Source organism: Hemicordylus capensis, chromosome 5 (assembly GCF_027244095.1).
Source record: "Hemicordylus capensis ecotype Gifberg chromosome 5, rHemCap1.1.pri, whole genome shotgun sequence".
NCBI lineage: Eukaryota > Metazoa > Chordata > Lepidosauria > Squamata > Cordylidae > Hemicordylus > Hemicordylus capensis.
The window spans coordinates 162,710,676-162,738,476 of record NC_069661.1 but is presented as its reverse complement, the minus strand read 5'-3'; the positions used below and the strand labels follow the sequence as shown (position 1 = coordinate 162,738,476).

Below are 27,801 nucleotides of genomic sequence, written 5' to 3'. Positions count from 1 at the left end.
TGAGCAGGAATTTGGACCGTGCCCACTTCATACTGGCTCTTTGTAGAGCACTATTTACCTTTAGGCTTGTTCTGGAAAGCAGCAAGAAGAGGAGAAGAATGAACAAGGCAGTTGCTAGACAGATACACTGCTAGTGCTTCCAGATTCAGACCGCCCAAATAAGATGGAGTGGTGATTAATGCACCACTCTTGGAAAATACTCTGTTCACAACCCCTCAGATGTGCCCAGAAATTGTTAAAGTAACCCAAGTGTCTGAAGTCCTGCTTCAATTCCACTAATGTTGAGCATGGCCCCTATATTAAACACATTACAGATTACAAAAGCAAGGTTAAACCCCCCACCCACAATTGTTTACAATTCCCCCCCCTCACACACACACACACACACACACACACACACACACACACACACACTTGTTTTGTCACTGAAGAACTCATACCTGCTTTATAGCTTGCTGAAGTTTCTCTAGATTGATTTCTTTGGCTTCCTTTAGTAATGTCCTTTCATCCATTTTTAACATAGAAACTCTGTATTGGCACAGCTCAACCACAACCACATCAGGTTGCACCTCTTGTATTGTCTGAAAGAGATATTCAGTCGCACATTTAAGGACAAGATTAAAATCTTGGAGGGGAAATATCAATGTCTTATAAGAATAATCTCCAAGCACAGGGTAGCAATGGCCATACCAAAACTATTCTTAGGCTCCAACCTAGGGAGTAAGCCCCATGGAGCACAGTCGGACGTACTTCTAAGAAAACATGCATAGGATTGTGCTGTTAATAAAAATTGTTAAGATAATTGAAAGTGTTCTTACAGGGGAAAAATCAGATTTATCAGTGATATTATACTAACTAAATTATAGAAAATTCAAATTCTGAACTTCCTTTCCTCCAATAAAAATATATGAGATTTCATACAAGTTCCCAGTCTTAAATTTTTCTCTGAATTTTCAGTTTCTCTGTACTGGCCCTTAAAAATCTCCCAAGAACAAAGCACACCAGAAATTTTTAGCGTCTCTCCCCTCCAGCAACACTATCTCAGTGTTTTAACAGCTGTATTCACACTGAAATTAGAGCTACATACAGTTCATAAATCTCAACCCCATTTGCAATATGCCTACTTTTCTTCATTTAAAAAAACTATTATTACACACCAATAAATCAAGATTTTCAGAGGCATTTCTAGGTCCTACAATAAAAAGATGCTGCCATATTCCAGATCATTCATTTACCTTTACTACATCTCTCTTGCTGCTGTCACTGAAATGGGCAGTGCCAACCACGTACACTTTAGAGCCCTCTTCAGTGTCGAGTTCTGTCACCGTGCTTGGAAGGGTGGGTTTTTTCTGTCTCTTCTTCATCTTCATCTCCAGAAGCAGTTTTAAAGCAGCTGCCTCAGCTGTTTAAAGAGACAAATATCTGTAAACTGAATATGGACTAAGTTTATTTTAGGCCTGCGCTCAACTCTCCCCTATGAACATTGGGGGGGCAAAAAGAGAACGAGTTAGGGTATGTGTCTGAAGTGTGTCTGTCTGTCACACCCTGTGAAGGAATGACCGCTTCCCACTTTGTTTTATGGCTGGTAATTTGTTTTGTACTTGCCTTGTTCTGTGTCCACTCCAAGCTCTGTAAAGGTTAAAAATGTTGCTACCTCTGACAAGCAGCTCTGAGGTAAAAGTTGTCAGCTGCAGCGTTTTGGAGGGGAAAGTTGTAATCTGTTACTATTGGTTGTCTCCAGGCTGAGAAAGAAGGTTCTAGCTGCCTGAGGGAACAAACTCTCTTGTTTGCCAAGGTCTCCCTTTGGAATTGAATACAAGAGAGACAGTATTAAAGCCCCGAGGTGGTGGTGGTGGTGGAGGGTTCTGTTTGCTGCTGAGTGTTGTAGGAGCCAGAAGGCTAGAATACGGGCAGTATAAGATTGGGCTGAAACAGCTTCGGAAATCGGCTGGTCCTGCTAGGCCTTACGACAGAAGGCTGGCAATTTTGTTTGTTTTTATTTTGTAATTTTTGTACTCTTGCCATCCTAATCTTTTATCTACTGTTCCTGTACTGTTGTGTGTGTGTGTGTTTAACATTTGAAACCTTTCTCTCACAAGTAAACCTGTTCTTGTTTTTAATATATTTTTCTGGTTTCTGTCAGTTCTTTTCGTCCCACCTCACGCCTACCTGCCCTATTTATCACACTATTGAGTTTTGGCCTTGTTTTTAGTATGACAGAGGGTTTAGTGACTGTAAGCCTAAGCAGTCACACCAGATTAACAGCCAGCAGATGGTTAGACTGAGGGCAAGCTGTGGCCAAGCCCTCACACACCTTTATTATTATTTATTTACACAGTCAGACAGGTGTTATTGACTGGTTTGTTTTATGCAGACATCAAGTCCTTCCCAAGGACCTGGGATGGCTGAATTTTATTGTCAATGCTGTTGTTATAGATATCGTCGCAGAATATAGGCTGTTCCCAGTAAAGCTGCTTTTTGTAATTGGCTGATGGTGATTTCTGTGGCCCCTATGGTGTTGAGGTGCTCTTCAAGGTCTTTTGGGACTGCACCCAGGGCGCCAATTACCACTGTTGTTGTTGTTATTGTTGTTGTTTCTATAGCACCCTTCCAAAAATGGCTCAGGGCGGTTTACAAAGAAAATAATAAATAAATAAATACCACTTTTGTTCACAGTTCACCTTGTTCAAAGCTGCTTTTTTCCTTCATCTGCAGCTTCAGTGACATTTTATAATTAAACAAAGTTTTCTGAGGAAATTCTAGCCAATTGGGGATCACAGAGGCAGTGTACTGATATCACACCATACAGCGAATTCAGTTTGGCTGCATGAAAAAAAAAAAGCTAACCAATACTTCCTTTACAGGCTCCTCTTAACAATCAGTAAACTGGGGGCAGGAGTGCACATCATAGGGGAAAGCTTTTCAGGAGAACATGTTTGGCTCTAACCTAGTTAGTTTCTTTCTCTCTTTTCACCATACACCCCACATAGAAATTGTTACACAGTACAGATTTTGGAATACGATTGCCAGTCTTCTTGCAAGTTTCCTGTCCAGCAGAACTTTGAATATATGGACTGAGATTAGGATTGCCATATTCTGGCTTTCCAAATCTGGATGTTAAATTTGCATATTACATAAATTGGCTTGAAGCTTGAAAATAATTTTTGAGCAGAATAGTGACTGCATATTCCATAATATGTTTTACTCCATAACTCTGCTTCTACAAGGGCTAGAGCTGAGCTCTTTTTAAAAAAGAAAGAAAGCTGAAGTCCAAGTGAATCTGGGTGGGCTAAGAAATCTGGGTGAGAGGCTTAAAATCTGGGTGAAACCCAAAATTCCAGGGGACATGGCAACTCTGTGATTGCACTCAGAATCCTCAGTGTGTCCATCAAGAAAATAATTCTGCTATTGCAGAATTCCCACAAAGAGTTTACTAAAGGCAATAGTTCAAAGGGCAGCACCAAGAGAAGATAACACCTGTGGTGCCACTGCTCCTATAACTTAGTTACTCAGATCTAAATTTACCATGTAAGCAAAGAGTTCCTGCTGTTCAATACACACCCAGACTGCTGAAGGGGGGGTGGGGCAGAGAACCACCCTTCATCAGGCATGTTACTCCTAAAACTACTATTGAAATGCATTGGAGGTTTCTTAACCAATAACAAGAATTCTCTTCTCATACAGTACATCACATCTGAGTAACAAAGGTTTGACCACTGATAAAAATAGTTGCACTAGTGGTGAAAACACCTACATAAAATGAAAAAGAGAGAGAAATGACTTTGATGCCCTGTCCACCCACAGCACAGTACCTCCAGTGACTGTTGCTGGTGTCTATCTTATGTTTCGTTTTAGAATGTTGCCCTTTGGGGACAGGGAGCCATCTTATTTATTTATTATTTCTCTGTGTAAACCGCCCTGAGCTATTTTTGGAATGGCGGTATAGAAATCAAAATAATAATATGTGACAAACACAGGACCATTGGGTTTTTACACATGACCAGAACTTGCTTATAAACTGAACCTTTAGATGATATTATTTCAAGAGCAGAAACATAGGGCTGGTTCATACAGTATTTCTGGAGGTGAGAGCTCAACACAAAGCAACCTCCCTGCTAATACCCCACTGTTACTTTTTTGCTTTAATTTATGGAGGCTTAAGTCTGCACAAAATTGCACCTTTGGACTTTGAAGGCCTGCCCATTAGCCTCAAGCCTGATTCATGCATGAAGCAGAATGAGGCGGCACAGTGGGCTGTACCAATACAGGCTGTAGTTAGAAGATACCATTTTTAAATGCTCCCCATGTTTAAAAACCAAGAAGCCAACCTCCCATCAAATAAAGGAACAACAGTTCAGTACTGGCTCTGTACATGCAGCATGTCTCATGTAGAAGAACATTTTAAAAAGTGAGTCCCACCTACAGTCCAAAGTAGGCAGTCCTCCATTCAGTTTAATCATGCTGCATAGCCCAATTCAGAGATTATGTTGTACAAGTGTTCAGATGTCTGTATACTTGTACATGTGTTTTTGTGAGTGACTGTACCTGTGTTCATTTTAAAAGTGAAGGCCCTTCATATGAATAGTGCAGATAGGAAGTGTACTTCTGTAGCTGCATTCAACATAACATGTGAAGGACTGTACCTGTGTACACTATATACTAGTTGTACGAGTGTTGAACATAACATGTGAATGGGCCTCATGTGTAGAACAGGACCCAGGTGGGTGGGAGCAACTTCTGGTTATTCATTGAAAGAATGAACTCTGTACATGCACAGGGGCACACAATACTTCAAATTCCAGTAGCACAGTGTAGCACTGTGGCATTCAAATAATCTTTCAAAACTTTTTTTTACCTGTCACATTATTGCAAATGGATCTTAGTATAGTAAAAATCTCAAAGTTGCCACTTATTCACATTAATATCTTTAGTGCCATTTTTATTTTAATTGATGGTAACTGACTGTAATAAAGTTCATTCATTCTTTAGTATCCGTTTAAATAGTTTTCTGAATAATACAGAGAATGTCATAATGAGCTCTGTACTTGCTGCCAAGGCTTCCTACTTGCATCCCAGAAAGCCTTAGGGGCAAGAAAAATCATAGGATTTTGGACCATAAGAACATCCCTGCGGGATCAGACCCAAGGCTTATCTAGTCCAGAATTCTGTTTCCAACAGTGGCCCACCAGATGCCCCTGAGAAGCCCACAGCAAGAGGTGAGGGCATGCCTTCTCTCTTGCTGTTGCTCCCCTGCAACTGGTATTTAGAGGCATCTTGACTCTGAGGCTGGAGATAGCCTATAGCCACCAGACTAATAGCTATTGATAGGCCTGCCCTCCATGAATTTGTCTAAGACCAGCAGAATAACCTTGTGATATGGCCTCAAAAAGATTCCCTCTATGGGCTGCTTCAAACAAACAATGGCAACTAATAGGGATGTGTACAAAATTGATTTTGTGTTTCGATGGAACAAAACATAAAGTGTTTCTATTGTTCCGGCCATAAGGAACAATGGGGAAGCCTGAAACACCCCACTGTGGGTGATTTTTAACACATTTTTAACCTTTCTCCTAAACCCTTTTAGGATCCTATGGGGATTTGGGAGAAAGGTTAAAATGTTCTTTAAAATTTGCCACTTGCCCATTTCTTTTGTGGGTTGGGTGGTGGGTAGCACTCATCATGTCCTACCACCCAGCCCACTTTGGTGTCCCTATGAGCTACCCATGGGGAACAGTGAGGTGTTCCAGGCTTCCCCATTGTTCCCTCTGGCTGGAACAAGCTGTACTCAGAGTGCACACAAGTTTTGCATTGCAATTTGCAATGTATCTTGCAAACATGCCTTGGAAAACTCTGCAGATTAGAAACACACAGTTCCGAACTGACTAGCCAGTCCAATAAATCAAACTGGTTCATGCCACCCCACACATGATTATGCAATGGTGGGATGGTACACCAGGAGCGAGGAATGTTCGTCACAACCTGCATCTTTGAAGTGCAGAGCCAGATGGACATGTTATCCTAACTGGCCCTCAGTTTGGTGTTTTATACCACATGGGCAAAAAGTATCTTGACCACATTTACAATATACAAATAAAGATACTAAATAAATTTGCTTGTCCAGTGCTACAGACTAGATCGTGTCAGCTAATATGCTGGAAATGTGCAAACTACAGGATCCTACATGAAGGAATGCAGCATATTTGTTTTCTTCCAGCCAAAGAGTCTGACCTACAATGAGGTAGTAGAAACCTGAAGTGGTAAATTTGACTGCGCCACTTCAGGCCACAGGTGGGGGAATTCCAATTTTGAATGCTTCACCATGTAAAAACAGTTCCTTGCAAGCAAAAGCAAGCACAGTAGGGAGAAAGGCTCTAGTTCAGCCTGCTTTCTGCTGTACTAGATGTTCTACAAATAAAGAAGTTTATTTATAATTGCTTTTTCTACATACATTGTATTCTCTTTTTACTAGCAGATTTTTTTGTTCATCTAATATTTTGCTAGCTGCTCTGCACTCATTTTATAAGGAAGGGTACAATATAAATCTATAATCAAAAACATTGACTCCCACACTCAGAAGTCCAAAATAGTATAGTCCAGTCTACTTTGCAGGTAGACTAGGATAGACCAGTTTAACTCGCTTCCCTACAACTATGGCTTTAGTGAAGGTCATTAGCTGCTTTGAAACAAGAGATACTCTCTTATTAAGAAGTGAGGCAGTATGGATTTGCTGCTAACCACCAAGTGAAAAACCTACAAATATTTGGAGCCAAGTCAGAAGCATCTTTTGGTCCATCTCCTTGTCCGTCCGGCGAAGGCACTGGTTCTGCAGCTGCCTGTTTTGAATAAAGATACAGAAAGGGTGTGGAAGAGGAAGATTTTTAAGTCAAATATGTTTACTGTACATGTTTCTTTTTCCACACAAATCAGTTTACACACACAAACACACGGACCAGTCATCGAATAACTTAACAGAAAGCTCTAAAAGGCAAGCTGTTTGCAGCTGTTTATTACAGTTATTCTGCTTTCTTGGATCTATGTTAGAATGACATGAGTATGATCCTAAGACACAAGCAACTCCAAGTCACACTTAGGAGCTGTGAAAGAAAAATGAACACCACAACATACTTCTCCACCTGACAGCAGTTAGCAGAATCAATAAAACCAGCATGATACCATCTGCCCTGCAGTCTTGGGTGGAAGACTGTCCTCTCCAAAGAGAACAATGGGTGAAAATGTCATTCAGTTCCTTGGGGTCCACCAATAGAATTTACGAAGTAGCCATGAAGAGTGAACATCTGTGTTTTTAAAAGGAAGATTTATACCCAACACAACACACACATAGTTGCATTATATAATTATACTATATTATTGCTTTCAAAAGTGTGAGAACTGACACGGGGTGTTTGGGTTTCTGTTATTTTCCACCTTCCTTATAGTAGCATTCCCCATTGATGTGCTGTGCTGACTTGCTCCAAGTCACTCTAAAAGTGGAGCATTTAAACTACAGTTTTGGAACCAAATCACTCCCTTCCACACCATGAGGGATACATCTTTCTTCTTGCATTGTGAGGCGAGTTGGCTCTAAAAGTGAGGTGTTTAAACCTCCTAGTTTTAGAGCTGACTAGCCCCATAATGCATTAGGAAGAACATGTCCCTCCTGGTGCATAATGGCACAAGCTGGCTCTAAATAAATAAATATCATGCAACAGCTTTGCTGCTACAAAAAATAAATTGGAAGAAGGCAGTTCGCCACAACATTAAAAAAAATATTGGGAAACACTGCCTTATATAGTTTGATTCTCTCACTGGAGTCCTCTTGAACTTGTTGAAATGTACCCCCCTCTCCTTGCTGCACAATACAGTGTAGGTAGGGCTGTGTAGGCTGATCTGTGCAAACCTTCTGGAAAAAACAGTCAACTCTTCAAGCAAGGAGTTTGATCTGTGATCTTTTCCAACTGTATTTTAAGATGAGAGAACTCCTTCCCAAATGCCATTTGCTTTAAGAAAATAACTTCTGCTCAGCAGCTAGAACTTGTTCTCTCCCTACCCCAGCCTACTCCATAATGAGAAGTTGGGAGGCGGGGGGGATGTTGGCCTACATTATTTTGTATCAGAAAATAGTGAATCCAGATGCCTTACACCCAAAGCTCTTTTTCAGGGAGATCGCCACCAACAGGACTTATTCTCTAGATATGTGAATTCTGCAAAGAGCTCTCTCTCTGTGTTCTCCTTCCACTTCAAACAACATTCTATGGCAGAATCTTCATAATTTGTTGTGGGGTTGTTGTTTTTTGTGTGTGTGTGTGTGTGTGTGTGTGGGGGTAATCCTGAAGGAAAGATCACCTAGGAAATCTGTATCTTTGCATGAGATAAGAGTGGGGAAATGAGCAAGGCAACATTCTGCCATGCTGCTGGGAATTCAGAATCAAGTCTAGATTGGGGCCTCAAATTATGCCCTGGATAAACTAGATGGCTACAAAGCACATGCACACGCACACATATACACACAAGAAGGTTATTGCCTACGAGAAAGTATGTGGCACAATAATTCAGTTTCTCAAATATTTCGCAGCATGGTGTTTTTCTTCTACTTCTGGTCTATTTTCAGAATCTGCGTAATCAAAACACAAGACATCTTCTACTAGTTACATCGGATATACTAAGATTTCCAAATTTACCTCCTGCTGTTGCTCCCCCTGCATCACTGGAATATACTTTAAGTTTCACCAGCCAGATGACCTGCAAAACAGTAACGTGGGGAGGAAACAGAAAATTCAAGAGTTGTACATTAGGAAAGACTAAAACATCTTTTGAAAATATTAACTGAATACTACTGGGTACTGTTTCATTGTACAAGAGCACCTCCACCCAAAGAGTCTGCTTAAACCACAATTGTACAAATCACACTACTGAAGATACCCCAAGACAGCAATGCAATATGTCTGTCACTGCTTTGGATTCCAGTACTTCCCAATTAATTAAAAAAGAGGAAGAGAGAGTCTGAGATTGAAAGTTAACTCAGAGATTATTAGGAGGCATGTTAAGCTTGGTCACACATACTTCAGCTAGTTTTCAATTACTCCATGTTCTCCTCTTGAAAGATAATTAGTTTCCCTCAAGTTAGGGCCAAATAGGCATGACTGAGGAATTTTGTTCCTGGAGCTCTTGGCATCTTTTTCCTTTTACATAAAACAGCTGTGAAGGATTCTGATTGGACCGGTAACATAGGGAGGTTAACCCTTCTCCCCATCCCCCCACAATTTTCTCTAATGAAAACCACACACACAGCAATTTACCCCGATTGGAAAAAGTGTATGAGCAAAGCACTCTCTTCTCAAATGACTCAAGGTGGTCCAAAAATCACTGCTTCATGTATTACACAGACACTGAATACTATGAAGATAACCCATAATGCAATATTATTAAACTCCAATATCCATTTTGGGGGGAACTAAGAACTAGGTGGGTTGGTAAAATATCGAACATAGGAACATAGGAAGCTGCCATATACCAAGTCAGACTGTAGGTCCATCTCGCTCAGTATTGTCTACACAGACTGGCAGCGGCTTCTCCAAGGTTGCAGGCAGGAATCTCTCTCAGCCCTACCTTGGAGAAGCCAGGGAAGAACTTGGAGCCTAGATGCTCTTCCCAGAGTGGCTCCATCCTCTAAGGGGAATATCTTACAGAGCTCACACTTCTAGTCTCCCTTTCATATGCAACCAGGGCGGATCCTGCTTAGCTTAAGGGGACAAGTCATGCTTGCTACCACAAGACCAGCTCTCTTCCCATGGATGCATTGGGAACCATGCATTGGGAACCAATAACCTTGCAAAATGAAGGTGAATCACTTCCTTCCTTGCTTACGCCAGTCCATCTTTAAATATTATTTTCGTGTGTTTTTGAATTTGTAGTGTTCACGATTATGTACTGCATTATTTGTCATCTACAGTAAACCTGGGATGTGCATGAACCTGTTTGGAAGCCCTTTTACAGGCCTCCAAACAGGTTTGAACACAGGCCGTTTGGAGGCGGGTGTGGGACAACTTTAAGGGCAGGGGAGGGTGCACTTACCCCTCGACTTTTCCCCTGCCAGTGCTCGCTTAAAAACCAGTCCGGCAGGGCGGCAGTGTACCACCCTGCCAGCTCTTCGGACCAGAAGTAGATCATGCGTGTGCACACATCGGTGAGAGTGTGTGCACATTGCATGCATGTCCGATGTGTGTGCGCAACTTGCGCACATTTGCAAGCTACTTCCGCCTACTTCCAGTCCGAAGAGCAGATGGGGAGGCCGAGAGGTACACTGTTGCCCCGCCAGACCATTTTCAAGCGAGCGCTGGCAGGGGGGGAAGCAGGGGGGGGGGAAGCGGAGGGGGAAGTGCTCCTTCCCCCACCTTTAAAGTTGTTGCACCCCTGCCTTTGAACCGGCTACCACCGGTTCCGTGCACATCCCTAATCTAAACAAGAAGGTTATAAAGACAAACCACTATGCATCAAAAGCAAGTGTGCTTTTTAGACTGAAATCTGTCATGTTTCATCATATGCAAGATCTTTATTGGTCCCCATCTGTTGTAAATCTGTTAGCTCGGCTAACCCAACAGGATTTACAATCCCTTCAGCTCTTCCCCTGTGAGTTGAACAGAAAGCAGCAGCAAAGCTGCACAAAGGAAAATGAAAAACTCACAAAGAAAAATAGTAGTAAACAAATCAAGTCCCCTGAACTAAATTAGGTACCCCGCTCTACGATAACTGAGTAATAATTGAAAAGAAAACACCAGAGCAAGGAATGAATAGAACAAAGGACACCAGAGCAAGGAATTAATGGAACAAGAAACACAGAGCAGGAAAGAACAGAACAAGGGCAAACTGTAACTCGAAAAGTTGAGGAATTCTAAATAGAATCACGGTCTGCAGTACGTGAAAGTTGCTAACAGCATCTGTGCAAGTCACAGACTGCTTAATATATGGCTCAAGAGAACCGGCAGCCAATCAGGCTTCCCTGAGTCAGCACTTCTACTTCCTCTCCTGTGATATCCTGCACCTGCGTGTCTCCCACTGAGCCTTCCTCTTGAAAAGTCTTCTCAAGACAGGTGAAATCCCAGCCTCCTCCTGATCAGCCTTCATGTCTGGCAGCTGTTCCAATTCCTTAGCTCCAGAGTCTGGTCTCCCTGCCAAATCCTGTTGCTGTGCCTCTGAGCCCTCACTACCAACCGCATCCTCCCGTTCATCCTCTGACTCTTCTAAGTCAGAGGTCTGAGCCATGACACCATCATAAGACTCCCACTGTGAATAACCAAGGATAACTAGCTTCCCAATCTTATGTATATTTACTCAGAAGTAATTAATTAGGACTTATTACCAGGTAAGTGTGCATCAGGTTGCAAACCAGGGTGGATTTGATTTAACTCAAACTGATTTAAATCACGATTTAAATCACTAGCAGGGTGGATAAAAATCAAAAAAATCCGATTTAAATCAAAAAAATCTGATTTTTTTGATTTAAATCGAATTTTTTTTAATTTAAATCGGATTTTTTTTATTTTTATCCACCCTGCTAGTGATTTAAATCGTGATTTAAATCGTGATTTAAATCAGTTTGATTTAAATCAAATCCACCCTGTTGCAAACCAAACAGGATACAGACAGGCCTGATAATGGTTTTGGTGTGTCATTGGTCTCTTTGATTAGCACTGAGATTCAGCTTTTTAAAAAAGAGGGTTCATGCTTTTAAATGAACAAATGTGATAGGGAAATCTTCCTTAACTCAAACAGGCAGGGCCTTAGGTGTGATTATTTCATGCCCAAACTGAGAGGAGAGCGTGAACCAGTTGCATTACACACAAAGCCCTTCCTCACAATCATGTGAGAGGGCTTGAGAACAGGCAGCAGGGAAGGCAGCAGAAGCTTGCCTTCCCCACAGATGATCCAGCTGCTAGGTCTGGGTGGGTCAGGGCATGCAGATTGCATGCCGAGATGGTCCACTGTGCAGGGGCTGGGATGCATGGTCCCGGACCCTGGAAGTCCCACAATGCACCATGTGAGTGTGCGGTGCATTGTGGGGATTCCCCCAGCGATGTCCTGGAGGCTGCTCCTGTTCACGCAAGAAGTCGCCCGCACACTGCCCAGGATCTTGTCCACATCCTCAGGCTGCACCAACCGAAAAGAATCCAACACAACGGGACCAGATGGTACCAGAGGCATGTCTGCCGGAACTGCCAAAACTCTGGAGTCCAGGTCAACACGGATGCAAGCGACTTTATCTGCAAAGTGACAGGCAAACTGATCACAAAGAGCTGTAGATGACTCCTCCCCCATTGTCTGGGGGGATGTGTGGAGCAAAGTTTTTACCACACGAAACAGCTCTGTTTGTCTGCACTGAGCAGATGCAATGGAGGCGGAGAAAAAGCATTTCTTTGCTGCCCCCACCGCCACAGAGTAGTCCCTAAAATGGGCTCTAGCCCGTGTTCGGTCGGATTCATGACGACTCTTCCTCCAGCGTCGTTCCAGCCGTCGCCCGAGTTGCTTCATTGCCCTAAGCTCCGAGGAAAACCAAGGAGCAGATCGGGCTCCACTAAGCCGGAGAGGGCGTTTAGGAGCAACCGTGTCAACAGCCCGGGCCATCTCTCCATTCCAGAAATCAACCAGGGCCTCAACAGGGTCACCAGCTCTGGACACTGGAAACTCCCTGAGGGCTGTCTGGAATCCAAGCGGATCCATAAGCCTCCGGGGGCGGACCATCTTAATCGGCCCACCACCCCTGCAGAGGGCAGACGGAGCAGTCAAACTAAACCCCACCAGATGATGATCTGTCCATGACAAGGGAGTGGTCTCAAATTCCCCCACCTCCAGATCATTTATTTCCCGGTCGGCAAAAACCAGATCCAGAGTGTGTCCTGCCACATGGGTAGGGCCCGATACCAATTGAGACAGGCCCATGGAGGCCATGAAATCCTGAGCCGCACCCACTAGGGGGGCCTCAGCGTGGACATTGAAATCCCCCAAAACAATAAGCCTGGGGGAACCCAAGGCCACCTCCGAGACCACCCCCGCCAGCTCAGGTAGGGAGACTGAAGTGCAGCGGGGTGGTCGGTACACCAGCAGAATCCCCAGCCTATCTCGGAGGCCCACCCTCAAGGACAAACACTCGAAATTCTGAGATTGCCTGACCAGGCACCTAGAAACAAGGAGGGTCTCTCGAAAGATGACTGCAATGCCTCCTCCCCGACCCTCGAGATGGGGCTGTTGCACGCTCTGGAAACCTGGAGGGCAGAGCTGAGAGAGACCAACCCCGCCCAGCGCATCCAACCAGGTCTCCGTCACACATACTAGGTCAGCACGCTCATCCACAATCGAATCGTGGATGAGAGAGGTTTTTGCATTAACTGACCTGGCATTCAGCAGCAGCACCCTAATCCTCGAGGGAGTGTTCTCAGAGCTCCCTGGGGTCAGAGGGTTGGGAGAAGGGCCGGAAAAAGAAACAGGCCTCAATTGCCTGGACCGATTTCCCCTGTAACGGCCTGCCCAACTCCCACCACCATACCTCCCTCTGCCTGCTACCCGTGATATTACTGCCCCCACTCCATCCCCACTTTTTGGCTCTCCCAGACACATCCCCCCTCAGACTAACCCACCACAGCTTCTTGGCTTAATAAAAACCCGAACCAGACTTGTGCAATCTCTTGCTGGCTTCTTGATTGCAGGAAGAAGGATCTTCAGGGCAGAAGGAGAAAGATCTTCTGGGCCCCAGGCAGCTCGCCCCACGGCTGAGAGCCACAAGGATGAGAGCCCTTTGGCCAGCCTGCCCTATACAGCAGCAGAAAAGCCCCAGCCCCAGCAACAGCCCAAGGAGATCTTACACACCTGAGGAAAGGTGGGGCAGAGGCAAAGACAGCACAGTCAGTCAGTGCCCCACCCAAGCTGTTCCTTCTGTCTTCTTCCCCCAGGCCCTTGGGCCAGCCTGCCCTATATAGCAGCAGAAAAGCCACAGCAACAGCCCAAGGGATCTTACACACCTGAGGAAAGGTGGGGCAGAGGCAAAGACAGCACAGTCAGTCAGTGCCCCACCCAAGCTGTTCCTTCTGTCTTCTTTCCCCAGTTAGCCCGAGTTAAGGGTGCACCCGCATTAATCAGTGGGCTTGGTAGGCGGGTTTGCGGCCACTCGGCTAACTGGCAGGCTCTGTAAGCGCATTTGTCGCCACAGCACCGGCAGGAGCGACTTGACTCCGAGTTGTGCCAAAGGGACTTGACAGCACCTCTCATTGCATTATAGCAGGCCTGTCCAATTTGTGGAACTCAAGCTTCCCTCTTATACCTCACACTCTTCTTGGTCTACTGAAGCCACAGAGGTGGCATTTAGCCAACCCTTGATGGAGCACAATATATGCCTAAGGTGCTGCATACTAGTTGTGGCTTGTGAGTTTAACAGACTTGCTGCACAGTTTTAGCTAAACAATTCTTCACTTACAGAGACAAGTCAATACTAATTTACATGTTACTTCTTTCCAATTGGGTAGCCACTCTCTTCAATGGTTTCTTATGAGTGGACATCTTGGAAAGTACTACACATTAATCTCTAATGGTTTGTTTTCCTAAGAACAATGTGCTCCAGAAACTTACTTTGCATGGGCCATAAAGAAGAATGTTTTGTAACTTACACATTGCCTTTTATACATGCCCAGATTCAGTAGTTGCTCTGGGACTTAAAACAATCCAGGAAGTGGGTGGGTGTGTGTGTGAGTTATCTGAATAATTCATATCTCCATTAGGGGCAAAACTTTGTGAAAACCTTGGATACAACGAAGAATCCAAGTACTATACAATCAGCTTTAAAACAATGCAGTTCTTCTTCCCTAAATATCTATCTATAAAAGGCTTAGGTGGTCCATGGCAAATAGTGCAAGGCAAGCCCCACCCACACAGTGCTTTACTAATCAGAGTTAACGAGGGATGTGCACGGAACCACGGAGCTGTGGTCTGGCACTGGTGTGGGGGGCTCTTTAAGGGCGGGGAAGGGTGTATTTACCCTCCCCCCCGCTGGCGCGTTCATTTTGTAAAGCTTTCGGGGCGGCAGGATACCTCCCTGCCGCTCCTTCCCCCAGGCGTCGGCAAAAGGCTTCAAAAAGCCGGGGGAAACGCAGCAGGGGGGGGGTTAAGTACACCCTCACCCACCCGTAAAGAGCCCCCCACACCAGTGCTGGACCGCCCTCATGTCTGGACCAGTTCGGAGGCCTTCAGAATGGCCTCCGGACCGGTCCAGGCTCATCCCTATTAACAGAGCAGGAGCACCGTATTGATTGGGCAGTGCGAATTCCAAATGCAGATAGGGAAGAGGCACCTGTGATGGTTAAGGTCAGTTGGAATGCAGCTGCAACTGGTGGGAAGATGGCAGAGGAGAAAAGAATCTATATATTAGATACATATATACATATATAGGATAGTGGGCAGGAGTCTGCGAAGAGAGGGGTTGTGAGGGAGGAAAGAGCCCCTTCAGGAGAAGAGCGAGGAGTGGAGGAGAGAGAAAACGAAGGAGAGGGAGAGAGAAAGGAGGAAGGACGAGGGATGGGCCTGGGCCTGTCAGTGGCCTGAGGGGAATGGGTGGCCATGGAGACAGTGAGGAAGGGCTCAGTCAACTGTTGCTGCTGCTCGGAGCTACAGACGCCATTGGCGGAGGGAGGCAGGCAGGCAAGGGATGGGCCCAAGGGGAATGGGCAGCCATGGCAATGGCAGTGAGTAAGGGCCTGGTCAACTGCTGCTGCTACTCCTGTGGAGAGGAGCAGGAGCGGGACTCAGGTGAGGGTGGGGAGGTCTCTGGGGCTAGGGGGCTGCGGCTTGGCTAATCAGCACTGGCAACACTGCAGCCACGACCAAGAAGGGTGAGAGGGATAGAGCAACGGGATGGAGGAGCAACCAAGAGGGATGAGGGGGGTGGAAGCAATGGGATGGAGGAGGAAAAGGAGGAGCAGGAGCACAGCTCAGGTGAGGGTGGGGAGAACTCTGAGGTGGGGGGAGCAATCAAGTACTAGTATGCAGATGCTCTGCACAGGTTAAGCTAGTATTAATAGAAGTGTTACCATAACAGCTAACTTGGCAAAGAGGCACCTTTTAATGTGATGATTCTCTGGCCCTATCCATCCCCAGCACAGTACTTCTAGTGACTGTTGCTTGTGTCTATCTTATGTTTCTGTTTAGATTGTGAGCCCTTTTGGGGACAGGGATCCATCTTATTTATTTATTATTTCCCTGTGTAAACCACCCTGAGCCATTTTTGGAAGGGCAGTATAGAAATCAAATAAATAAATAAATAAACACAATCCCAACACATAGATAGGGCTTCTTCACACAAAATGCAAATAAATATGGCTATAAATAATGCATGTAAAAGAAAAATCTGACTTGCACATTCAGAAATTATGACTAATGAATTAGACTGGAATTGTTAAGGCAATTATGCATTGCTATCCCAGGTAGCTTCCAGGAAGCAGTTATTTTTAACACAAGAAGTGCTGCAAGTGAACCTATTCCTGGGCATTATCATCTCCCCCCAGGGGCGTAACTACAATTAGGCAGGGGGAGGCCGTTGTCTCGGGGCCCCTGCCTTGGGGGGGGCCCTCAGAGGCTCTCCCCCACCCGATCTTCCTTTTGAAGTCATTTTTTTAAAAAAAATTCTCCTCCTTGTTCTGGCGCCGCCCGCTATTTCCTTGTTGTTTGTCTCTGCGAGTCCACCCTTGGGGGGGGCCCTCAGAGGCTCTCCCCCACCCAGCGCCTACCCGATCTTCCTTTTGAAGTCATTTGAAAAAAAATTTCTCGGCGGGGGGGACCCAATTAAGAATCTTGTCTCAGGGCCCATTCCAACCTAGTTACACGCGTGTCTCCCCAGTCTGCATTAAATAATTGTAGTCAACTTTACTGCTATTCCCTTTTCACGGCTCCTTTGTAAATGCTATTCCAGACTTTTGGAGTGTGGCTGCCCCATTATTCCCTTGAGGAGATGCACATCATGGTCATATAAAACTAGGCAAACACTGCAGATAGGAACTGCCATAAAGGAGCCACATCAGAGGGCCACGCAGTGGTGAGTATTGGGTGAGTAAGAGGAAGCTTAAACATACATACATACTTTACTTCGGTCATTGACCAGAAACATTATCATACACAACAGAACGTAATTTGCATAAAATATAACAAAACTTAGCCACTGTGTTGGTGTATTTATGATTAAAATTTGACAATAAAATTTTTAAGAGTGACTCATCTGGATAACCAGGAAACATCACAAGATGCGGCAAGATAAGTATTGATCGATCATTCTTGTAGAGGTCACAATGTAAAATAACATGTTCAGTAGTCTCAATATCGCCTGAACCGCAGGGGCAAAGTCGGGATGCGTAAGGAACCCCCCTAAACCTCCCTTAAGAGGAAGCTTCTCAGAACAACTATGGCATCAGCTTCCTTTGCTGGAAGTGGAGTGACAAAGTTTAGGAACACCATTGAAACAGTCCATCTAGATCAACCCTGGCATGAGAAAGCTACTTTCCATGAATGTATTATTCTTTCAAACATTGTGCACCACAGAGAAAAAGTTCTAGAGAGATTAACTGTATGAAACAAGGTCTCCCTGCTTTTGAAAACCCACTGTTCAGAAATCCCGAATATGCCTTTGAGGTGTCACTAGCAGTTCCCCATTCACCTTCTCCCCACTAGACTAGATGTTACAGATGTAAACGAACTGATACAAACCAATTTTGAAGAACCTGACTGGACTACCTACCATTCAGCAGCTATTCTTCAAGAAGATATTTCAGTTGCACATGTTCGGGAGCCCAAGTGTTCATTGGCATTATGCTGGTATTTTAAAACAAAAATACTCTCATTCTGGAAAGCCCAGGCAATAGACTGCCGGTCTTTGGGGAAAGAGAGATTTATATAAAGGCCATGTTGAAGTGCCAGAGTTGGACCAGGAAGGCCAGTTGTTGCTAATGGCACTTGGGGCCTACTGCACACAAAACATGCTCTCATGCCCAAAACAAAATATGCACAGCCTCCTCTACCTTGGTGTGGTTTTGCCACCACTGAAGTGAGAACAGGTAGCAGTAAACCACTTAAGCAGAAGGAAAGAGCATAGGCTTGTCTGTGCCACAGCCGGGCCCTTGAACAACTGCCTAGACATAACACAAACTCTTGCTGTCTGTGGTATTTATGACATAGGTTGGGCATTTATGTGCTGTGCTATTAAACATAGCAGAGCATTTAAAATGTGCATCTTTAACTTATTTCTTAGGTGTATGTTACTCAGTGCACTCTGATCCTGGAAATCTGAATGTACAGGGTCAAACTAGGAGTTACTTTTTAAAAGCAATAGCAGTCTTGGGAGGCTGCACATTTGAAGTGGAGAAGAGCTGCTTAATACTTCCCTTTCTGGCTGTTTTTTTCCACTCAAAAGGGACTCCCCCAGCTGCTTCTCTACCTGTCATGGAAGAGTGTGCATGTACCCATATATTCTTCTTCACAGGGAGAAAAGTGGCTGGGCTTGCAGTATTTTGAGTTGGGAAAACAGGCAAAGTAGCCACACACAACCTAACCACTTTTGGTTTGGGGGTGTGTGCATGTGAGAAAGAATTGGGGAAAGCTACATGCAGTTGTTTTTGTAATGTCCAGTTTGCGCCCAAGTTTCAGAGATATTCAGGTTGCAAATGCTGACCAGTATGTGTCACAGGACTTCCTTTATTCAGACCAATCCAAAAGCAGAAACAAAATGTTACTGTGTAAACATGGGTAAAGTATAACATTTTGGACACAAGCAAAGACTTGTTTGAACATAATTTAAAAAACAATTTGCAAAGGGTTTCTTCATGTAAATGTCAGAGGGCCAGTTCAAAGACGATGTGGAGCCATGGTTTATTTACTCTAATTGTTGAAGCTATTCACACGATTGTAGAACAATCTACCATCATGAGAACCACCGGGCTCAGCTGCCTCCCGGCTTGAGGGTCTCCCCAGTATGCCCTGCGTGCTCGCAGCCTCCCGGCTCAGGGGTCTCTCCAGTATGCCCTGTGTGCTCGCACAGGGCATACTGGAGCTTCCGGGGGCTGGGTGGCTCCTGAACTCCCCAGTCCCCACCGGCTCCGTCACGGAGCCAGCAGTTGTGTGGGCGGCCAATCAGGCCGCCCAGGGCTCCCGCTCTGCTCGTTTGCTTAGCTTTACAAACCGGGTCTCACTGACGGCAAGACCCGGCTCATTATCAGTTTGTGTGTCGGAATCTGCTGCACCGAGATTGTGGAATGCGCTCCCTGCTGAGATACGATCCTCCCCATCTCTGGCAATTTTCAAAAAACACCTGAAAACACATCTCTTCAACCAGGCTTTCTCAGCTTTTTAAAACTTGTTTTTAAATTGTTCTGATTATTTAATTGTTTTATGATGTTTTTAATTGTTAATCATTGTTTTATGCTTATAATTTTTTTAAATTATTAATTGATTTTAATGGTGTTTTAATGTAAACCGCCCTGAGCCTTTTGGAAGGGCGGTATAAAAGTTTTAATAATAAATAAATAAATAAATAAATAATCTGTGCCAATCAAGGGGAAAAAAGGACTGATGCTTATTTCAGGCCAGCAAACCAGTCTGAACCCTTCGTTTGAAGCTGGTTTGCAAACTGCAGTTAGTACTGTGGTTTCACATCATGTCTGAATTCACAAACTATTGATAAACCACAGATAGATCCATTGCTCTGCCTGAAGAGGCTGCTGCACCCTGGCAGTGGGAGTCAAGTTATGGATTAATAAAGTTGAGTCCTGAGCAGATGGGAAACAAAAGCAGCTCTAAATCAGCTTTTAGGTTTGGGTTTGTTGTAAACCGCCCAGAGACTTGCGTTTTGGGTGGTATACAAATGTGTTAAATAAAAATAAATAAATCATGGTTTGCCTGTTGTACATCTGGAAGCTGAAACTATGCTTTGGGTTAACTATATTCCGCTTTCATTATGTCTTAATGCAGTCTCTGTAAACTTGTATGTTCAGTTTAAAAACTTACATACTCTTGTTTATTTCAATTATGGTAAAATGTCAATCACTCCTGGAAGCAAAATACTGAAGGATCGTAACAATCTTTAACTGTTTATCTCCTCTGCTTTCAACCGAATACCTAGATGCAGACACTTGAGATCATGTACCACAAGTAATCTTCATAGTTTAATAATTCTTGCATAGTCACAGTTAAGATAACTAGAAAGCGGGGTCAACCTTTCATTGCATGGCTTCAGTGCACATTCATGGTTACAGGGAGGCCCAAGTACATACACTGTGATTAGGAGCATGGAATCAGAAGTTTCACTAACAAAGGATTCATGGAGCCCTTTCTCACGATTGGAGAAAGGGCTCGAAAGGAATTAGGGTAGGAAGCCTCAAAAGGTTTACCTCATTTACCTACAGATAATCTTTTTCTTCTGGCTTGGCAAGTGGATTGCTTGCCCAGATGTTTACCAGCTGCTACTGGCAGCCGGGAGGTTAGGGGGTCGGGAGGCCCCCAGAACTCCCATAATGCACCACGTGAGTGCATGCTGCATTATGGGCATCCTCCCGGCACAGGCTAGAAGGCTACTCATGGGTAGGTGCCATATGGAGTTGCACAGCACCGACACACAATCAGCTAGCACTTTTAAAGTGACTATATCTTCAGTCATTCACATAAACACATGTACATGTAAACACCTGTATGCTCATACAACATAATATCTGACTAGGGCTCCATTTTCATCTACTAGTGTGCAACATGTTTCAGTTTTTCAAAATTGCATTGATTTTTATGATTCTGAATCTCAATGACTGCTTTTATACATTAACAATGTGTAACTTGGATCTCCACTGCTGGCCTAATTTATTATACATCTAAATGCCAGTGTCTGCTCCTTCCTTGTTTTATTATAAGTTCTAATGGATGGGCTTCAGTAATCATGCTTTTTCTCCATCTTCACTGGGTATGAACTGTTGGCATTAAATCCATTTCCTGACATTAAAAAAAGAAGCATGTGATCATAGCACCAATCACACCAGTTTTACATTAGTGAACAGTCAAGTGTTCAATGTGCACAAATAAAACCAGGAAAGAATTATGGATTTAATTTATCAACCTGACAAGAGGTCACTTCCCAAAACACTAGCTCATCTTTCCAGCTCAGGGCTCTTATTTGATGTAATAGTGTTGTTTTCCAGTCATAATGAAGCCTGCTAAATTAGAACTCTGTGCCCAAAGAAAGTTCATATTCAAGAGGAGCATAACTGAAGGAACTATAGACTGAATGTGAACATCAGCTGTGGTGTAGCCCCAAATTACGCAAGACCAATAATGGCATTTGTTTCCATCCTGCATACATGTGGCAGGGAACTGGAGTCAATTGTGGCTCCCTGTGCATATGCATACAGTATACACATCAGAAAATAGACATGTCTAACAGTCTTATGTATAAATGCAGTGTACCTTCTAATATCTGAAAACGTACTCCAAAAGATAACTTTACTGGCCCTTTGCCACATACAACCTATGATGCTCCCTGGCAATTCAAGAAAATTAACTACTGAAGAATATTATAACAGACTCTAAAAACCTGAAAGAGTTCTGTGGATGGATGATGACTAAACACTTGATGCTGGCATCTAGGAATATGAATTTTTGCTTTCTAGTTCTGTATTGTAAGCAAATATAACTGGATATGTTTCTACACTGCAGCCTGCCAGGAAAGCTAACCAAGCCTTCAGAGTAATCCATCACATACTTGGAAGCCCCACATATTGCTACAAGTCAGCTGGGGTGGCTGCTGCCATCTTGGGGAGCAGAGGAGAAGAATGCTCATTGTGATTTTTGACAAGATCTACACTCTTGTGTAGATGGAAAATAGGTGATATCATTGCAGTGCTTTCAGCTTTCACTATGTTACAATGCTCTTATTCTCCGGGCCATCAGGCCTGCAGTGGCCAAATTTGCAATGGTGTTTTAAAAGCTTTTGAAAGTTTTAAAAACACAAAAAATACTATCAAAATTTCATCAATGTTGTCAGAGGAATGGAAATGAAAATTGGTAGAAATGTCCTCCAGATTACTCCATGGAGAGAGTACAGCAATTTGTTCATTGTCACCCTAACCCTAACAATAATCCAGTGGTTCCCAACCTTTTCTTTTATGTGGACCACTACATCATCACCAAAAGCTTTTGCACACCATTACATAAGTGGGCCACCATGTAAGCAAGCCATTTAAAACTTTTTAAACATCGCCTATGGCAGAAAGGAGTCAAACATATATAGGGGGTATTAAAAACACAGCTATTCCTAATAATGTATTACGCTCACGGTTAGGGATAAAGAAGTGGTGAACACCACAAAGAAAGCTGAAAGTGCAACAAGGCTATCACCTGTTTTCCATCTTTGGGGGCAGGGTGGGGAAGCGGTAGAAGTTGCCAAAAATAACTAGGAGCACTTGTCCCCTGACATGGTACCAATTTGTGGGCCTGGCTTATAGACTACATGTTAAATGACTGTATTGTGTCAGCTCAATTGCTTCCAATGACTGCAGTTGACCCAGGTTTATTTCATTCTTATCTGACCATGCAGCCTGACCTTAGGTAAGATAATGCAGCTTCTGAGCAGTCAGCAGATTAGGCCAAAATCCATATTCATTTCACTAGGAACATACATAGGGACATAGGAAGCTCAGTATTATCTACATAGACTGGCAGCAGCTTTGCCAAGGTTGTAGGCAGGAGTCTCTCTCAGCTCTATCTTGGAGATGCCAGGGAGGGAACTTGGAACCTTCTGCTCTTCCCAGAGCAGCCCCATCCCGTAAGGGGAATATCTTACAGTGTTCACATATAGTCTCCCATTCAAATGCAAACCAGGGTCAACCCTGCTTAGCTAAGGGGACCATTCATGCTTGTTACCACAAGACCACTCGCCTCCCTTAGAATTGGGGTGGTATTTGAAATACAGAGGCTGTTTAGAGTGTTGGACTAGGACAGGGAAGAGCCATGTTTGAATCCCCATTCAACCACGAAACTCACTGGGTGATTCTGGGGCAGTCAACCTACCTCACAGGGTTGTTGTGAGGATAAACATAACCATGTACACCGCTCTGAGCTCCTTGGAGGAAAAAGTGGGATATAAATGTAAAAAATAAAAAATAAAATAATAAAATAATAAGGATCATTGAAGAGGATGACCTTAAAACAGTGGTGCATCAGCTGGTAACCTCCAGGCTTGCCTATTGCAATGCACTCTATGTGCGGCTGCCTTCGTATGTAGTTCGGAAACTTCAGTGAGTTCAAAATGTGGCAGCCAGTCTGGTCTCTGGGGTAACCCAGAGAGATCATATTAGGCCTGTCTTGAAACAGTTACACTGGCTGCCAGTGTGTTTCCGGGTGAAATACAAAGTGCTGGTTATTACCTTTAAAGCCCTGAATGGCTTAGGTCCGAGTTATCTTAGAGAGTGCCTTCTTCTGCATGATCCCCACCGCACGTTAAGGTCATCTGAGGAGGTCCGTCTCCAGTTACCAAAGGTTCATCTAATGGCAGCTCAGAGGCAGGCCTTCTCTGTAGCTGCTTCTGGGCTATGGAATGCTTAGCCCGCTCTCCCCGCAGATGATCCCCAGACAGCCCAGGGCGGCCAGATCGGCTGCCCACACGACTGCCGGATCCATCACAAAGCTGGCGAAGGTTGAGGGGATCGGGGGCTGCACGGCCCCCAGAAGTTCCAGGATGCCCCATGCGAGTGCACGGGGCATCCTGGAGAGACCCCCAGGGTGGGGAGGCTTGTTTCAGCCTCTAGCCAGGGGTCTCCTTGTGTGTTGCCGTGGCACGGAGAACGCTGTCGCAATTCATGATCAAAAAGACGGGGTTCGCAGAGTGCTCGCTCCACTAACCTCAGCTAAGGGGAGGGGGAATTGGAAGGGTTTGCTGCCGGGAGCTGCGTGGCTCCCATGGCAGCAGACGATCAGCAAAAAGCGGGCTAGGCTCCCTTAGCTCGCTTTTTGCTGATCGTGAGCATCTCCTCACTGTCTTTCAGGAGAGCCCTTAAAACCTATCTGTTTGGCCTGGCCTTCCAGGGTTTTTAAACTGTTGTAAACTGTTTTAAATATTTGCCCTCGTTTTCCAGGGTTACTGTTTGAAAGTTTAATTGGTTTTACTCTCTTTTTATAGTTTTGATTTTAATTGTTAACTGGTTTTAATTGTTTTTATTCTGTTGTAAACCACCCTGGGCCATTTTGGAAGGACAGTATATAAATCGAATAAATAAACAAACAGAGAATTTATCAAAATGCATTGTGCCATGCCGAATTATCATGCACTTCTGCAAATCTGAGCCGCCTAATGGTGCAGCAACCTGCCTAGAGAGCAGGAGGCTGTTGGTTCGAATCCCCGCTGCCGTGTTTCCCAGAATCTGGGAAATTCCTATATCCGGCAGCAGTGATATAGGAAGGTGCTGGAAAGCATCATCTCATACTGCGTGGGAGAGGGCAATAGTAAACCACTCCTGTATTCTACCATGAAAACCACATGGCTCTGTGGTTGCCAGGAGTCAACACTGACTCAACGGCACAATCTTTCCTTTTCTGTGTACACACTTTAAGTACTGTGTACAGTTCTGATTGCCACATCTCAAAAACAATATTGGAAAGCTAGAAAATGAGCTCTTTTCTCACGACTCATAAGAAAGGGACTGAAGGGGCAGGGGAGGAAGCTTCAAAAAAGCTTACCTCCCCTGCAGACAATCCTCAATGTTGGTCTGGGCACAGAGATTGAACGCCTGACGTGCAGCTCCCTCCTCGGGCAGTGCAGAGGGTCGTGGGACGAAACGCATTGCCCCAGCCCTCAGAACTCAGAACAAGCGTGTGATGCCCCGCAGTCTCCCAGCCTGGCAGACAATTAAAAAAAGCCGGGCTAAGGGAGCACTGGCTCCCTTTAAGAGGGTGGCTGGCTTGGTGGGATCCTGCCGAGGTGCTGCCAGGATCTGGCACGGTCCCAACAATTCTCATGTATGGGCAAGATGAGGCTTGGTTTCATAAGCCCAGTTTTGCCTGCATGTGAAAACAGCCTCAAGGTGGACAAGCAGTATGATTACGAGATTGGAGACCTTCCTTGTGAGGAAAGGCTTCAGCATTTAAGGCTTTTTAGTTTAGAGAAAAGATAGGTGACAAAGGGAGACATGATTTGAGGCTTACAAAGTTACAAAGTACGGCATGGAAGAAGTTGGGAGAGAGTACTTTTTCTCTTCTCACAACTCTAGGACCAGGGTCATCCAATGAAAGAGACTGGCATAGAATTCAGAATGGACAAAAGGAAGTACTACTTCACATTTGTGGAACAATTTGCGGCCACAAAATGTGGTCATGGCCAGCCGCTACCTTAGACGGCTTCAAATGGGTATTAAAATTTTTTGCAAAGGACAAGTCTTGATGGCTATATGCTAGGTCTCTAAATTCCATTTGCAAGGAGCAATGGCAGGAGAAGCGGTATGCCTTCATCACCTGCTTGCGGGCTTCCCAGCTGCATCCAGTTGGCCACTGTGCAAAGCAGGACGCTGGATAAAGTAAGGTTTGGCCTAATCCAGCATGCCTTATGTCCTTATGAGCAAGTCCACAGAACTTAAGGGAACTTTCTTCTGAGCAAACAAGGTTAGGATTGCACTGTTAGTACCAATTAACTCATCCCAGGCACAATTTAAAGGCTATCAACAGGCCAAAGCATTTTGGTGAGAGAAATTCCAAATGGTGCCTCTTCTATGGTTAAAGCAAGTTTTAGAAATATTTTGTAAACTATAAGATTAGAAAGTAAATACATCTTACTATATTTCCTAGAAGGGCCCTATGGACACTTTAAATTGCTCCATAAGTGGCTATTGCCAATTAGGTTTATGGCTATGATAAAGTCATCTATTTCAAACCACTACAGATTTTTTTTTTTTGTCTGCTTGTTTTTGGCTGACTTAAGTGATATAGAAAACCGTTATATGATGCAGATCATGAACCACTGAGCTTTAATGGCCCACCATATGGCAAATTCCATGATGTGATGGCTGCAACATATAAGAAAGCTTTTAGACATAACAGTACAGCAATGCTGAAACCTGGATTTGGACCACATGGAATTGCCTTCTGTTCAACCAATACATCATTTTGAGTTTTGTTTAATCATAGCTTCTACAGTCATTCTGAGCTGTTTATACATTATCTACAAGACAGGAGATGTTTTTATTTTTGATAAGACACTATTTGCAAAAGCCATTCTGTTACCAAATATTGTTTTAGTTGAATAAAAGCCACATTGCTAACAGAACTATCTCACATTTATGGATGAATTTCAATTCCGAGTCATCCACCTTGCTTGAATGAAACCTTGGTTTCTGTAAGCCTGACATCATAGTAACATACATTTTGCTTTATGTTTTCAAAAAGAGTTGTCAGTTCAAGTGCTCTCTCTCAAGTTTTTTTGTTCAAAGTCTTGCTCACAAGCCCATGTCATTGCCAATTAATACACACAGATGAGTAGTAATGTTGCCCACTAAAGAATTGTTTGTACAGGTCAAACAGTAACATGAACAATACATATTGTTCTACCAATGATAAGTGCAAAAATGTGTTCCCAGTTACTTAACAACCATAAGCAGTACAAGCCATTCTTCCAGTTCCTTGGGGGGGGGGGAGTTGAGGAGGAGAAAAATAGACTAAAAGTCACATACATTTTATTTTTGCTATGTCTTGCATCACATATACTTTTAAGAAGCATTGTGAGCTTCTGTCTTTGATCAGAAAGCAGGCCCTAGATAAGTTCTCAAGATTTCAGTCTCCCCAGAGGCACATACCACTGAAATCTTGATTAGAACTAATGCACAACTTTCAAAACAGTCTCCCAACAGAGGAGAAGCACTTAAAAGAGAGGAGAGAAATGTTCAAAACATGTTGGGAAAGACTAGGAGGCAAAAAGTTTAGAGGCATCAAAGAACAGATACCCCGATTTCAGTATGAAACTTTCTTGCTTCTACAAAACAGTCCACCAACAAACTCTAAGGCACAGAATAAATATGAGATCTCTTTCCTCTGCTGTTTACTCTACACTTCCCAACCTTTACTCCAGTTCTTGGCCATTTTGGAGAAAGAAGGGGAGGGGGCTACTGAGGTTTTGCCCGAGCATAAACAGGACCTGATACTGCTGGAAGCCGCAGCACCCTAACAACATGCGGTTGACAGTCCTCAACATGCAATGCAGCCTCACCGTTCCCCAACCTGATGTTCCCAGCTCAATTAAGCACGAAATAAGAGATAGCTCCCCACCTCCCGCGACCCCCTGCTCCATCTCGTTCTCGCCCCTTACTTACTTTGCAAGCTCTTCCGCTCCCTGATAAGGGAGCTGCTTTAGGTTTAGGAACCACTAGATGAAACTCAAAACTCTTCTGGGACTGCAGTTAGAGAAGACAGAGGACACCCCCCCCCCCCCAAAGAATAGAACCCTCCAGATAGTTGCAGCACATTAACCAGACAACACGTTGTATTAGTCATTCATATAAGAAGGGAGGGGATGAAAGTGAGCCGCAATGCGTTCTGGGAGTTGTAGTTCATCCTTGCTTCCTGTTGCCGTCCCTGAATAGCAAAGGGTGGAGGGCGGAGAAAGGAACGGCCAACTACATCTCCCAAAGTGCAGAGCAGAGCGCATGTGCTGTGAGAGCAACCTCGCTCTATCCGCCCGCCGTGGGAAATGTGGAGTTTGGTGCTTCCATGTCCGGGACGCACCCATATTGCGGCGGCGCCCCAACACAGGCTCATCTT

The 27,801-nt window shown here is 44.3% G+C and overlaps 1 protein-coding gene across 3 annotated transcripts in view; it reads right to left on the bottom strand.

The window, feature by feature from the left end:
- Positions 1-27,585, bottom strand: part of TRABD (TraB domain containing) — a 54,942-nt gene extending 27,357 nt beyond the window's left edge. The window contains exons 1-5 of one of the 3 annotated variants that reach the window (XM_053257166.1): positions 27,354-27,585; positions 8,679-8,739; positions 6,755-6,833; positions 1,236-1,402; positions 441-581 (exon numbers count right to left, since the gene is read on the bottom strand). In XM_053257166.1, coding sequence (XP_053113141.1) covers positions 441-581; positions 1,236-1,402; positions 6,755-6,833; positions 8,679-8,702 — 411 coding nt within the window. In that variant the 5' untranslated portion in view covers positions 8,703-8,739; positions 27,354-27,585. Of the gene's footprint in view, positions 1-440; positions 582-1,235; positions 1,403-1,605; positions 1,802-2,314; positions 2,416-6,754; positions 6,834-8,678; positions 8,740-27,353 lie in introns of those variants that run through there. The other 2 variants (XM_053257164.1, XM_053257165.1) reach the window with 2 other exon arrangements.
- Between the last annotated feature and the right edge of the window lie 216 nt (positions 27,586-27,801).